The sequence below is a fragment of the Taurulus bubalis genome (assembly GCF_910589615.1).
Source record: "Taurulus bubalis genome assembly, chromosome: 10".
NCBI lineage: Eukaryota > Metazoa > Chordata > Actinopteri > Perciformes > Cottidae > Taurulus > Taurulus bubalis.
Window position 1 is genome coordinate 6143499 of NC_136598.1, and position 14266 is coordinate 6157764.

The 14266-nt window shown below is 41.3% G+C and overlaps 1 protein-coding gene across 1 annotated transcript in view; it reads left to right on the plus strand.

The window, feature by feature from the left end:
- The window catches only part of igsf9ba (immunoglobulin superfamily, member 9Ba), a gene marked incomplete at both ends in the record, with an annotated part of 50923 nt that extends 38939 nt beyond the window's left edge, over window positions 1–11984 (plus strand). The window contains 10 exons of the mRNA XM_079225405.1: window positions 143–266; window positions 1568–1743; window positions 3368–3594; window positions 4010–4094; window positions 4337–4498; window positions 4753–4798; window positions 5635–5721; window positions 6438–8051; window positions 11566–11696; window positions 11782–11984. Coding sequence (XP_079081531.1) covers window positions 143–266; window positions 1568–1743; window positions 3368–3594; window positions 4010–4094; window positions 4337–4498; window positions 4753–4798; window positions 5635–5721; window positions 6438–8051; window positions 11566–11696; window positions 11782–11984 — 2855 coding nt within the window. The remainder of the gene's footprint in view (window positions 1–142; window positions 267–1567; window positions 1744–3367; window positions 3595–4009; window positions 4095–4336; window positions 4499–4752; window positions 4799–5634; window positions 5722–6437; window positions 8052–11565; window positions 11697–11781) is intronic.
- Window positions 11985–14266: the final 2282 nt, after the last annotated feature.

Genomic DNA, 14266 nt, shown 5'->3' on the forward strand with positions numbered 1-14266 from the left:
ACACCCCACATGTTAAAATGATATGCATAGTTCCATTACTGCAAGTGATATTACATGCTAATTGTCAGCAGTTATATATCTGATATGTACATTGTACTTGTGCTTTATAAATGAATTCCCTCTCTCTGTCTCGGTCTCCCAGGCACCAGCCCACACGCTCCTGGCAATATCCATGTATTGCCCTCAATAACCTCTGCTAATGTGTCCTGGGAACCAGGATATGACGGCGGCTACGAACAGACGTTCTCTGTGTGGTATGGTCCAGTGTGAGTGCTCCTATTTAACTTCAAATCAATGGCAGCCGTCTGCAGATGTGGAAACACTACCTGGAGGTTAAGAGCCTAGTCTGACTAGTGATGATAAAATATGTCAGAATTGTTTCTACAGCATGTTTCTCAGAGTATTCAGTCGATGTACATGTGCATTATTCATGGTGCGTAGTGGGAAAGTAACATCTCACTCACATGACGTACATGAGGTACATGCACTTGATAGTATTCGAGTACCAGGTACTTTACTTGAGTACTGTGTGTTTGTTTTTTGCTACTTTATACTGAGGCAAATATTCAACTTTTTACTCCAGTACATGCATTTCAATGCCCTGTAATTACATTGTCAAATTGACTCAAACACATTGTAGCCAAGAGGAGTAAAGTATTGTTGATGTAACACAATACAATAACAGTGATAAGAACTGAAATGTAATCTAATGAGGTCAAATGCACCAAATAACTAGGTTTTAATTGTTCAAAATGATCTTAAATTCACTTGAATTACATCTGCTTCAGAGTTTCTTGCTAAAGTGGCCTTATTTCCCCGGTGGATCATTAAAGTTGTCTTGCCAGTCACCAATGTTTAAAAATCGTACTTCATTATTTGCTCAAAATTAAAAAGAACAATATCTTCCATTTCAATGGGAAGACCGGTTGCATTGAAAGTTGTTTGGTCAATTCTACCTATTTCACCTATTTCACATGGATATTAGACATTTTTGTGCACGTGTTTATCTACATTATCTTTGTTGGTCTGTCCATGCTCACACACACACACTAGTCAGTAAAAACCTTTATAATCAGTCTTGAAAGATAAATACTGGTATGCATTAAAGACATTTAATTTATGGATATGGTTATGGCAGACAGTTTGAGCCAACTTTAAGAATAAAATGTCTTAACCCTGCTGTTTGCTTAATTTTCTTAAACAATCAGTGCAATTCAAAGTTCATTATAAGAGAGAACAAATGTAAGCAGTAAAGCAATGCACATAAGACATACACACATAAACCAACATTTGTTTTATTATTAAATAAAAGACAATACCAAATAAAATATATAATAGGCAGTAAAGCATTTTAAAAGATGACTACAAATGAAGACATGATTAAAGTAAAAAAAGTAAAATAATTGATCTGACACAGAAATCTTTTTGGTGCTTGGCCCTTTAATTTATTGCAAAATTTCCCCAACTGACCAACACTGTCTTGTGACAAATTACAGTTACTACATTACATTATTTATGGAATAAATCATCTATAATAAATGTTTTTCTGTCTCATTTCTGTTCTCAGGTCAAAGAGAACAGACTTCGGTCCTCATGACTGGCATTCGATGCCAGTTTCTGGTGCTCAGACCTGGCTGGTGGTGCCAGGGCTGGAACCCGGGACAGAGTACCAGTTCAGTGTGCTGGCACAAAACAAACTGGGCACGGGCCCATTCAGCGAAGTTGTGACAGTCAACACTGCAGGTGGGTTCTTATTCAAAGGTTTCGCCCTCCTTATTTGCTGCTTTTTGACTTCAAAATATACTATTTTAGAATGTCACCACACAGCCATCTAGTGATGTTTACATTAATGAAAATAGATAAAACACAGATCATTTAATTTACATTTTACTTTGGTATGTTTAGAATTCTCCTAAAAAGATGAGTATTAGAACATCAGTGAAAAGTAAGACAGTAAAGCACAGAGCTCCATGTAGTAAAAATGCAAATGTTATTATTACGCAAAGCGTGATAACCATTTTCATAATCATTTTTCACACCAACTGAACAAAAAACATGCAGAGGAAGTAGATTGATTTAATCTAGTCTATAAATGCAAGACCAAACCTAAACCTTGAATGTATATAATTGGTTATTCACTTTATCATCTACAAAGAAAGCAATACGTTTACACACTGCTGTGAATACATCCACCTCCATAATTCACAGGTGGTGATTAAACTCTTCATAAATCAATAACTGTATTCCTCTTTGTTAAGCTCAGGTGTTTTCTCCTGTCATGATTTTAAAAGAAGAAACCCCCAAATATTTAACATCATAACCATGAAACAATATTCATGATGCTATGATTAAACAAACAAGAATGTATGACTTGGAAAACCAATAAAATATGCTGATCTTAAAAAGAAAACAAAGAAATGGTGCACATGCAAGGAGCTGGGGCGGGCTGCAATTCCTTAAATAGTAGTTAATGCCCTGAGTACGGAGAGTAATGAAAGTGATAATTGTCAGAGCAAACATTTTGAATTTGCATAGCAGTAAAGTCAGAGGTGTAACTAATGACGGTGTGAGTTATTATAAATGTTATTCGTTCCACCTACTTGACAAGTCAACATGTTTGCCGTGAAAAAATATGTATTGATGAGTTGTTGGTCGGTGGATGGAGCTGCTGTTCAGAAAATCATGTTTTGAATGAAATCTTTAAGGAGATTTACATCTTTTTTTTCTATCCTGTCTTGAAATCCAGCTCATGCCTCAATTGCATGCTGCCAATAACCAGTCTTTGTGTGCTTCCGCCTGAACTGAAACTGAATTAAAGGTGTAATGCTATTTAAAATCAATGGCAGTAAAAAAAATAGGAGAAAAGACATGATGGGAGGAAGATGCAGTGCTGGATTTTAAGTGGAGGCGTTGAATGAAGACATGCACATATCAGACTATTAAGAAAGAAACACCATCGTTTTACAAACTCACGTAGTTGAACTCTGCTTAGTCAGGCTTTTCTATTTACCAATCCAACCCTTAATGTGAAGAACTCCAAGCTGTATTAGTTTGAACATCAGTTTGTTTCCCCTCAAAGACTTGATGACAGTAACGTCATCACAATACTGTCTTTGTTCTTGACAGTGTAAACCCGGATTCTGCTCCTCGTTGTGTTGGAAAGCTTACCTTCATTCAGGCTAAATGAGGCTTGAAAAGTTATGACCTAGTTCACACACTCAGATAGAGGCTAAAACTGCAGATGAATGGCAGCAGACAAAACGCTTTTTTTGTTTGTACAATATGTTTTCACGACATACGTAGTCTAATATTTGCAAACTGGTACATCACAATACTTTTTTTGAGACCCATGTTCCCTGCTCAGCAGGCTCTCCTCTGGGTACCCCAGAACCACTGGTGCTTCTTACTCCACCACGGTGCCTCACAGCCAACCGCACGCAGCACGGTGTTCTCCTCACATGGCTGCCTCCAGCCAACCACTCCTCGCCCATCGACCGATATATCATGGAGTTCCGCCTCGGGGAGAGGTGGGAGGTTCTGGATGATCTAATCCCATCCACTGAGACCGAGCTCATCGCCAGAGACCTGGTTCAGGTCAGACACATGTTGTCGATACATTTACATCGACTTGTTAACAATCTCCCCATTTCATGGTGCCAAGAATAATAAAAAAACATTACTTTCAATAAATATTCCATTTCTAAACATGTGTTTTAATGGACATCAATGTACACAATATGTCTTGTGCCTTTTTGTATTTTAGTGCATTTTAATAACCATTATATGTGGAAATTACAAAAGTTTGTTTGTGCTACTTGAATAATTAAAATAAGAACTGCATCTGGATGCAAGTAATAACAAAGCAAAATTGTCATATATATCATTATAATAAATAGGTGCATTTTCCAAAACGCAGTCACAATTTGCTTTTTGAGCATGATCTTGTGAGCTAAGAACAAAACTCAGTGACGGCCATAAGAAGAGTGTGTCTGTTGTGTCATTCCTCCAGGAGTCCTGGTACGAATTTCGAGTGATGGCTGTCATGGATGACCTGATCAGTGAGAGCAGCAACGTAGTGGGAGTGTCTAGCACGGGTCAGTTTTTTTTTTTTTTTTAAACATTACAAACTACACACAGGGCGATGCTTGTCCCTGTGAGCGATATATATATATATATATATATATATATATATATATATATATATATATATATATATATATATATATATATATATATATATATATATATATATATATATATGTATGTGTATATATACACACATATATATGTGAAGTTGTGTAACTTCTCCCCTTCACCCACTTGTTTGCCCCATCAGATCCCTTCCCCCCTGCAGAGTTGCCTGATGAGGGGCTGGCACGGCCCGTGGTGGCGGGGGTTGTAGCGACTATCTGCTTTCTGGCAGCGGCAATCCTGTTCAGCACTCTAGCAGCTTGCTTTGTCAATAAGCAACACCGTCGCAAAATCAAACGTAAACCAGGTCAGTGTTACATGTCAAATGTAATAATTGTAGTATTAAATGTCTGACCATGGATTGATTACTATATGGGCCTGCTGGGGTGAATGTTTCCTTTTAGAAAGTCAATGAAAAGAGTCTTGCTCCTATGCACGATGGGTGGGGTGATTTTTATTCATCCCAGGGTCCTGCTGTCTCACAATCCGCCCTCGTGTCTGTTGAATACTACAAGCAGAAGCAAGAGGAAATGCTAAATTGAAATGTCTTTGTCCTCTCAGATCCTCCCTTGTCGGTGACACACTTCAGGAAAAGCATTGAGTCACCGTAAGTAAAGTCAATGCCAGAGCAGTCTGCAGTCTGCCAGAGGGGGCTACTACTGTGCATCTTCTAATGCACCCTTTACATGATCGCCCTTCCCGTGCATGCTGTGAGAAGGCATTCATTTTAACAGTAAAGCAACTGGAAATACAGATTATTCGTAAAGCCTTGTTAGTAGAGCTGATTGTTACACACAGCATGCTTCCTCCTGTGCATTTGGATAAGACGTAATAAGGCAAGAGATGGTATATTTGTTAAGATGTTCAAAGCGCAGGTGGATGGTTAAAAACAGCATCAGTTCTATTTTCAGGCTACTTGAAGGGTGTGGAAGAACATGTACAGTAGCAGCCTCTAGCGGATCGTGGGCAGATTAAAGAAAGTTCAAAGCAGCCAACTCAGCATTTTAAGCACATTACCCAGAGTGCCCAAGCTGCAGTGTGTGTATTGATTTTTGATCCATCTGTGTTCTTTAACCTCAAACGCTGTCTGCTTTCTGCATGATTCCAAGTGTGTAATAATGCTGATCTTTTGTTTAGCTGCACATTTAATGTACAGTATCCGCTACATGTGTGTATTTGTCTGTCTGTCTGTAAATCTTGTGTACATGTATGACTGCATTCCAATCTCAAAAAACGCTCATTTGTGACAATAATCTGTGTAAATCCCATTCCAGAATAAATGTTTATTGTTGCCTGAGACTTTAGGTAAACCGTCAGCATCAGATGCCTTTGTTTATTCTTTATGAAATGGTCCAGGCAGGTCAGGGAGTTCACACGTAGTCCTTCCTGCAAGTGGCATAGTCAAGTATGAACCAGGCCCATGTCGTTTGTCTCTCAACGCAGGCCTCCTCTCACCCCCTTGCCAGGGGTAGAGCCCTGCTGGGACGAGCCTGCCAGGAGCAGTTTCTTGCCCCCGCCCGCCAGCCCCCTGTGAGTGCCTGCCTGCACTAAAATACAGAGAGTGCTGCACTGCACTGGCTCGGCTGCATGGTTAATGCATTGCATAGAAATGATCAACTGACAATGACAATTTGTAGTAGTGAGGCCTACCACTGGTCTATTTGCATGCACAGACTTCCATGCACCATACAATAATTAAAATGCATTAGCTCAGCTGCATGTACAGTTAAGTACTGTGTATATGCACTCGTAATAATGTATGTCTACCTGATGCATTCACTGACCCAGCAAGTGTTGACTATGCTGCTCCTGGTGTGGGCAAATGAGGCCTGGTTAGATGTCATCTGCTTCCCTCACATCACCATTTGGTGCAACATATGGAAATTGGTCTCATGTCTGCGCAAGTAGTAGATTCAATAGATCTGTGATACGGTTGTCATGGTTGCGTTGTTGGTTCTCCTCTCATCCTGTCATCCCGGCTTGGTTCATTAGCTGCTGTCCTATCAGAATGCTGCCGCCACCATAAACATCATTATCATAATGCAGTTTATTATGGCTGCCTTGATGGAGTGCTTTGGCTTTGTGTTGTGTCATCTGTTTAGCTTAAGAATGAAAAAGCAATCATGCCTCTTGGTTTACAGCATCAGAGATTTTTTTTTTTTTTAAAGTTACCCACGATCCTTTTGGGTTTCATCTGGTATATGTTAAACTAAGCGAGTACCTTGTGTCTGCGTTTCTTTTATTAGGTTGTCATCGGGGAAGATAAGTCCAGAGAGCTCTCCGCCATCTCGGCCCCGCTCTATTTCTTCAGATGGTTCCCACGGCCCGGGCCTCTATGTCAGGAAGCTGCCGAGCCCTCTGAGAGAACGGGACAAAGAGCTCTCCTTCTACAAGAAAACCAAGCGTGCCATAGCCAGCAAGAAGTACAGTGTGTCCAAGTATGAGGCAGAGGTCACCACGCCCATTGAGCTGATAAGCCGCGGCCCCGACGGCCGCTTCATCATGGAGAGCCCACCGCCCCGCCGCATCCATGGCTTCCCCTTCGCAGAGGAGTCTGACATGTACCCCGAGTTCCGGCAGTCTGATGAGGAGAATGATTTTGACCCCGGGCCCCTGCCGCCAATCATGCCCACGCTGCGGCCCCAGCTCTCCCCAACGTCCTCCAGCCTGGAGTCAACGCAGCCCCCCAACTACAGCCCCCGACTCCACAGGGCCATGGAAGGTATGAGCTTTGCAGAGGGCAGTGCACTTCACGCCTCAGGGCAGGCCCCGGCCTCCCGCTACAGGGGCTTTCCCCAGGGCCCATTCTATGGGTATCTAGGCAGCCGCATTGAATCAGGGATTCCACCACCATTCTACATGCCTGACATCAGCCCGCGTAGCTCTGCTCTGTCCTCCCCACCAGGCACCGCCGAGGGGCCCTTTGGTTACCCCTCCATCCCCGAGGAGAGCGGAGAGATGGAGCACCATCAGTACACTGCCTCTGGCCATTCTCTGTCTCACTCACACAGCCCTCCTCGCTCTCCTGAAAGCTGGCAGCCTCATGAGTTACCCTTCCTGGGTCTAGAGGGTCCACGGTTCATATACCCACCTCACCATCCCTTACATCCTCCCCAGGATCTCCCTGATCCACCCCCATACCCTCCTCACTCTCTCCACCCCAGTCGCCTGCACCTCTCTTCCCTAAAGGATCCAACATGCCCCGGACTCCTGCAGCTGGAGGTCCCTATGGCTCCCTCAGGCAGAGACAGGTCCATGGGGCCTCCGGTTAGGCGTTTAGCTATGCAACAGGCCCAGAGTCTCGGCCAGCTCAGACACACGGCCCACGGTGTGGGTGTACCAGTGTTGCCTTACCCTGACCCGGCAGCCCGTGCAGGGAGCCCAAGCACAGCCCCCAGTAGTAGCCCTCAGTCCTGGCTCAGTCCGAGGGCGGGGCGCCGGGCGGACCCCAGCCTACCCCCGCTAGTACTCCAGCCCTCTCGCCTCTCTCCACTCTCCCAAAGCCCCCTTAGCACCCAGCCGGGTTCCCCAGATATTCTAGTGCGGCCCCCTCCGCGCCCCAGCATCCTCCGCACCTCTCGGTCTCTGGAGATGCATGAAATCACCCTGCAGCCCTCGGTCAGTTTCTCCCGGCGGTCCTCCCTGTCCGCCTCTCCCACTCAGAGCCAGGGCGGCAGGCAACCCAGCCCCAGTTACCACGCCCACATGTCCTATGCCTCCACTGCAGCCAGTTACCCCTCCCAGTCTCCCTCTCCCCCTCTGGAGTGCAGGGATGTTTTCGGGCAGAGGCCATCCCAGAGAAGGACAGAGGAGGAGATGCTACCCTCAGAGCCCTCTCAGCTCCAGATATCAGCCTCAGGGTAGGTGATCCATTCCAGTAGAGAATCGTCACATATTTATTTAAAGCGGAGATTCTTCTCCTCGTCTGCTCTCTATTCCAAATATCCTAAAATTTTACCCACAGTTTTACATTGATGTTTCCATTTAGGAAAAATTCTGATGCATATTGTACTTTAATATGCAGAAGGCATGTAATTGCATTTAGCACACATTGTATCAGTTCATACAAATTACATTTAACTAAAATTGACAGCATGTGAAAACTCAATTTGATTTTAAGCCAATGTATTATTGTCTTTATCACATTATAGCTCATATTTTATCCAATAAATATTCATCACAATACAAATTGAAGTTAAAATAATGACTTCAAGAACATTAAGCTTCAGGCTAAAGAAACCCACAAGTTTACTGTTTTAAAAAATGTGAAATTCTGTCTCTATTTTGAACATTGAAACAGATTTTTTTTTTTCAATCAATTAATCAGATCAATTATTGAAAGAACTATGAAAGTAAACAAAATGTTTAAGTTATGTGACATAACTTAGTGTGCATCCCAAGCAAAAGTTGTTTTCATGCTCAAAATGAACTATTAACTGTGTATTTGATGAACATTTACATAATTGCTATTACACTCGATTTTATACAAAACAAAGGTACCACTTTCTGACAATCTACTCTTTATTAAGCATGTATATGCTGCAACTAAGATATGTATTAATAGTTAATTGAATGTTTATTAATTAATACATAATTAATAAAAGGTAAGAATCCAACAGATCTGCTGAATCATGATTAATCATTAATTAATAAAGTCCCAATAATTTCTCACCTTGCAATGAGCAAACAGAAATAGTTGATAGGTCATCTGCACAGAATTAAAACATTTAAAAAAAAATCAGTAATAGAGGGGTTTTGCAGTAATTCAAGTTTGCAGTTGTAAATGATGAAGTAACAGTACCACAGTGTAGAAATACTCAAAAGTCCTGCATTCAAAATGCTAAGTCATCAATACCCAGTATAATTTAGTTACTTCTCTGCACTGTATGTTGTTCATAAATACATTTTACTATGAATGCTCTGCACAGGATCAGAGGACACTTTGAGTCAAGTGTCATGCTGGAGGAGGATGAAAGAAAATTATGGCTTATAATTTAACATGCAAGTGATTTATTAACCATTAAGAAAGCCTTCATAAAGTGTGTCTTATTAGAAATTGGTACCAACTGTATAAGGATAAAAACTCATGAAGAAAGAAGGGATAATTTCCCGCAATAATCTGATAGATCAGTTCCCCCGTACACAGATTGACAGTCAGACATTACGCTGGAAGTTTCATGCTTTCACACCTACGTAAAAACTAAACTGAGACTCATATACTTTCATGCCCCCACAGTTATTTCTTTACTGCACACATTCCTGCGCCCCCTCACACCCACCTCACACCCCTACGAGCTACAATCATACAGTAGCTAAAGCCGTGAAGCAGCAGAGACTTGCTCCTGCACCATCACTGGCCTTAAAGGGAAGGTAGCTTATAGGGCTGCTGCTTTATAGAGGGTAAGGGTCTTACGTGATTTGTTTTTTATTGATCTCAGCTATCTGGGCAGCGTTGTGACCCGGTCCCCTACGCCGCAATAGGTAAGGGTCGGACCCATGTCTGAGAGGGGAGGGGTCAGCAGGGGGAGGGCTCTAATCACTCTCTCCTTTAAAGGGGAATTGCTTTGGGTTGTGCCTCTGTGCTGGATTCAAGTGAAGTATAACTAATGGTAATAATGACTGCAGGACACATTTGTCAATACTCTTCCCAGGCACAGTACGCCTGCTGCGGCGTAGGCCGCAGTAATTAGGCTTGTGAGTAAGCACGAGGAGCCGTTTTGGACCATGGAGAAGCATTTTTGTCTTTGGATTGTCTTTTGAATACAGACATGTTTCCCTGCTAATAAAAACAATAAAGCCTTGAATCAATAGAGGACGCACATGAATGATAGACTGGAGTATTCCCCTTTAAAGTTTTGTTTCATGTGCAAAATGCCATGCATGCATTCTCTAAACTTCTTTCTACGACCAAACAAATAACAACGATTCTCAAACTAAATTCTTCGTCACATTTGTTGTCCTTAGTGCTTTCGTTTTTCTGTCATGTGACTGTTTTTTAATGGCCATTTCCTCTTCCTGTCATGTGACTTGTTCTTTAACGGCCATTCCCTCTTCCTGCCATCTCCTCCCGTCAGCATGGTGAAGCCTCTGTACGCAGTGTTCATGTTTATGAAAGTGTGCCGTACAGTGTTCATGTCTATGGAAACGTACTCTATTTAACACACTGTGGCATCTGCACACAGTTCATGTGACGATGGAAATATGCTCTATCTGTCCGGGACTGTTTCTCACATTTGCCTCCCCCTCTCTGCTAACGGCTCTCAATCTCTCTCTCCACAGCGACAAGTGATGGACAAGCGTCTCTAAAGCTTTGTGTTCCTATGCCTTTTGAAACACTACATGTTTGGCACGACAACTTGACTTAATGCAACATTAAGTCAAGTTTTTAAGCTGTTTATACTCAGTTATTTAAAAGGCAGAGATGTTGAGCCAACAGTGAGGCTCAAGAACTTAAATGTTCAGAGTTTGTGAGGTTGATTTAATTTGATTTTATTGCATCTTTCTATAAGAGATGGACAACAAAACCGAGTATTCAGTATGAGGTAAAACTGCATACTATGACAATGAAGCTACTTAACCTTTAATTCTACATTGATTCTTTGTCATTTATTTAGCATGTATTACTCATGAAATGAAAATAGTTATTCAGGGTATAAAACGTTTATCTTCAGTTATAAAACACACACTTCATCGTAAAACACTTATTTAACTGTTAGAGAAATGCTCTACTGTCTGCTAAAAATAATGGTATTGGGAGACATTTAAAGGATAATCCAAGACTTTATTGTTACGGGAAGTTCCACAAATTATTTTCATTTTATGAGTTTTATACAGCAAAGAGCATTTCTGAAGCAGTCACTATTTAAAGACCCAAACTTAAAGGAGCACAGGAATTTACATAATTGTGTTAACCTGAAATATTTACTCTTGCTAAGACTACAAAATGCCCCTGATTTTGAATTACAATCATGGGACCTACAATTGTACTTTTGTCTAACACTTTACCCTTCGTATAGTTTACTATAAACCCTGGACTGGGTCTTTAATGTAATGACTGTTTCAGAAGAAACTAAAAAAGCCAAATAATTTCACCAAATCCACCTTATGTCAACTATTCTTTATTTCTCTCACTTCCTGTTTCCTTTGAGTCTAACCTTTTTTGTATCATCCATCACTGCAGATAGAAAGTGGAAATTCATCATCTTAGTGAAAGGGCTCTCAGTAGAAGTACATGAGCTCATCACATCATACAGTACAATACTGGAAATAGCAACGCAAACTGCCATTCTGTCTTTTCACATCTGAGGCGGGACCGAACACAACGGTCGGATTAATGCAGAACAACGTATGCTGTGCTGTCTCTTTTCTTCTCAGGGAGCCTTTAGGTGCGTCTAGTGATCCTGCCGGGTCTGAGAGCTTACCAGCACTGCTACACCACTGTATTACAAAAGCCAAGGGAGTGGCTGCCAACAACAATAACAACACAACCTCCGGAAGGAGAACAGGTTCGTCTGACGGTTGAAGAAGCGATCAATCTTAATATATGTGGGCGGTGTGTTACTCCTGTGCTACTCTCTGCCTCCCTTTCAGGTGCGTGTCCCTCTCAGACCCAGCAGCAATCCCAGACACCCCAAGAAGGACAGGATCTCAACAGGAAGAGGAAAAGGCAAAACAAGAAGAACCCCTATATCTATTTGACCTCCTTACTGCACCGCAGGCAGTCTGAGGAGGACCAGACAGGCATACTGGCCAGTGCTGACTCAGAGGGCCCAAATTATGGGACTCTTCGCTGACCCGTGGGCACACCAAGCCATTGGACTCGACTAGACTGACCCCACCTCAGCCCTCCCTTCTCTACCGCGGTCTCTAGCTAATGCATTTCTCATAATCTCCAAAAGTTCATTGTCGTTTGGGGAGCGGGAAACATCCTTCTGAATACTCTGGGGGTTGGAAATCTTATTTCAAGACAAGAACAATGGCTTTCCTGAGTTGTCCACCCCTTCTTGTCTCGGAAGAACTTCACTTGAAAATGCTCTGAAAATATATAATGTATATAAATAGTAAAAACAAGGGAATTAAGCTTCCTCCTGAAGTAATAAAAATGTGTTGGTTGAGTATGTAACAACACGTTAAAGATTTTTCACTCACTGGTCATTGAGGGGTCCATATCTTTAGGTTTTTCAGTGTACTGTGAAGCCTGGTGCGTCCTCGGACATGGACATCAGTCTACCTTTCCTACAATACAAATAGTGTCAGTAATTAAACACAGGGTTCTACCACAAAATATACCTCAGAGTAAACGCAGAGTTGCTGTAATTCTTGTGGTATATTGTACGTACTTGACCTTTTTACATATAAAACGTATGAACAAAAAGGTTTTTATCACTCCGCACTCATTCAAACGGATAATATGGCCTACCTTTATCTGATTAAGAAGCTTTTTACTCCCAGTAGTAGCTGGCATTTTGTGTTTATTTTCACCTACGATCCAATGCCAACCATTAGAGAACTGTCTTAATTGTAGTGCTTGATGGCTGAGTGTGTTTACACTTCTCATTATAGCACTGAATCAAGATTAAGATCCTTCATGAGAGCTCCCACAATAATTTGGGACTTCCACGCTCACCAGAGGTTGGGCTTGTAGAGTTAGAAGAACAGGGTGATGAATTGTGAAGTCTACTGTTGTATGTATTTCATTATTAAGGAATCATTTGTGAAATGTGGCACGTCTCGAGGTGCCTTTTTTTGCCTTTTCTCTCTTGTTTTTACGAACATAAACTGCCTTTTCCTTCGCCTTCTCATATTTGTCTCTTCTGGCTGGGGGACTCCAATATTATGTGTTTTTACTTTCTCTGCCAAGGACACAAGAGAGAAAATGGAGGATGCATAACTCTTGTTTTTCTTATCATTTATATTTGAAATGGCTACTTGCGACAACTGTGTATATCCAAGTAATACGACAGAACCAGAATACCCATACAAACAAAAAATAGAGAAGTTTAGATTAAAAAAGGCAAATAAATCCAATGAATATAACTTCAGTGGAAAAGTACAGAAGTACTGTGCATGAGTCTTCATGCGGAAAGACAAAACCAGTAGTAAGGATGTTAATGTTTAACAACAGATGTTCGAGGAGAATGTGATTGCTTTATAAAGCTGTTCACAAGCAATGGGACATATCCAAACAATGGCCACCCTGACTGTTTATCTTTAACAACTGTATATTACTTGCTAGCTACTTATCTGTATGTTTGTTAATTTTTCGACACTAACCGATAATGAATGTATGTTTTGCTGTACAGGAAATGAATGTCCCGATGTCACAGTACATTGAATGACCCATTACGTTGTTTATAGTGCCGCTGCGATTGGTGAGATGACCAGTTGGCACATTAAGTCCAAATTGTTTAACTTGTGATATTCCTGTATGCGGTAATAACGAAGCCCGCACAGGTTCTGAGCCAAGCTCCCTTTCTTCTGACGGCCCCCTAAGACAACCGATTCCCCTTTTCTGCTAATGCTAGTTCAATCACTCAAAGACAAATCAGATACATTTCCATCTGCTTCTAACAAATCAAAAGTTTTTTCCGGCAAATATCCACGTGAATGAATCGACTCAATGTCTGCTTACTGAAATCTCTTTTGACAAGTGAGAGAGTGATGATTGCCTGAAAGTGAGCGTCAAAGTGCATATTCTACTTTAGAAAATTGGTTTCATGTAAAATACGAGTTAAAAAAATAATCTATATTTGTTATGTACTGTACATGGTATGTATTGTATTTGTAAAGATAAATCAAACCATGTTTTACAGGAAGACGTTCTTGTATGAGGATGTGTAAAAAGACGGGTGAGGATCCCGAGCAAAAATAAATTAGATTATATATCAAAGTATTTGCTTACAGTACGGTTTTAAGTGGATAATGTTTCTAAAACATTTTAAGGTGCCTCATTTGTCATACTTTAGCAGACATTATTTTATCTGAGAAGAAAAGAAACCTTAATGTTACCGTACAATGTATTATTGCCATAGCCCGCTGGCTGCACAAGTTAAGTAGTATTTTCTCTGATGTATAG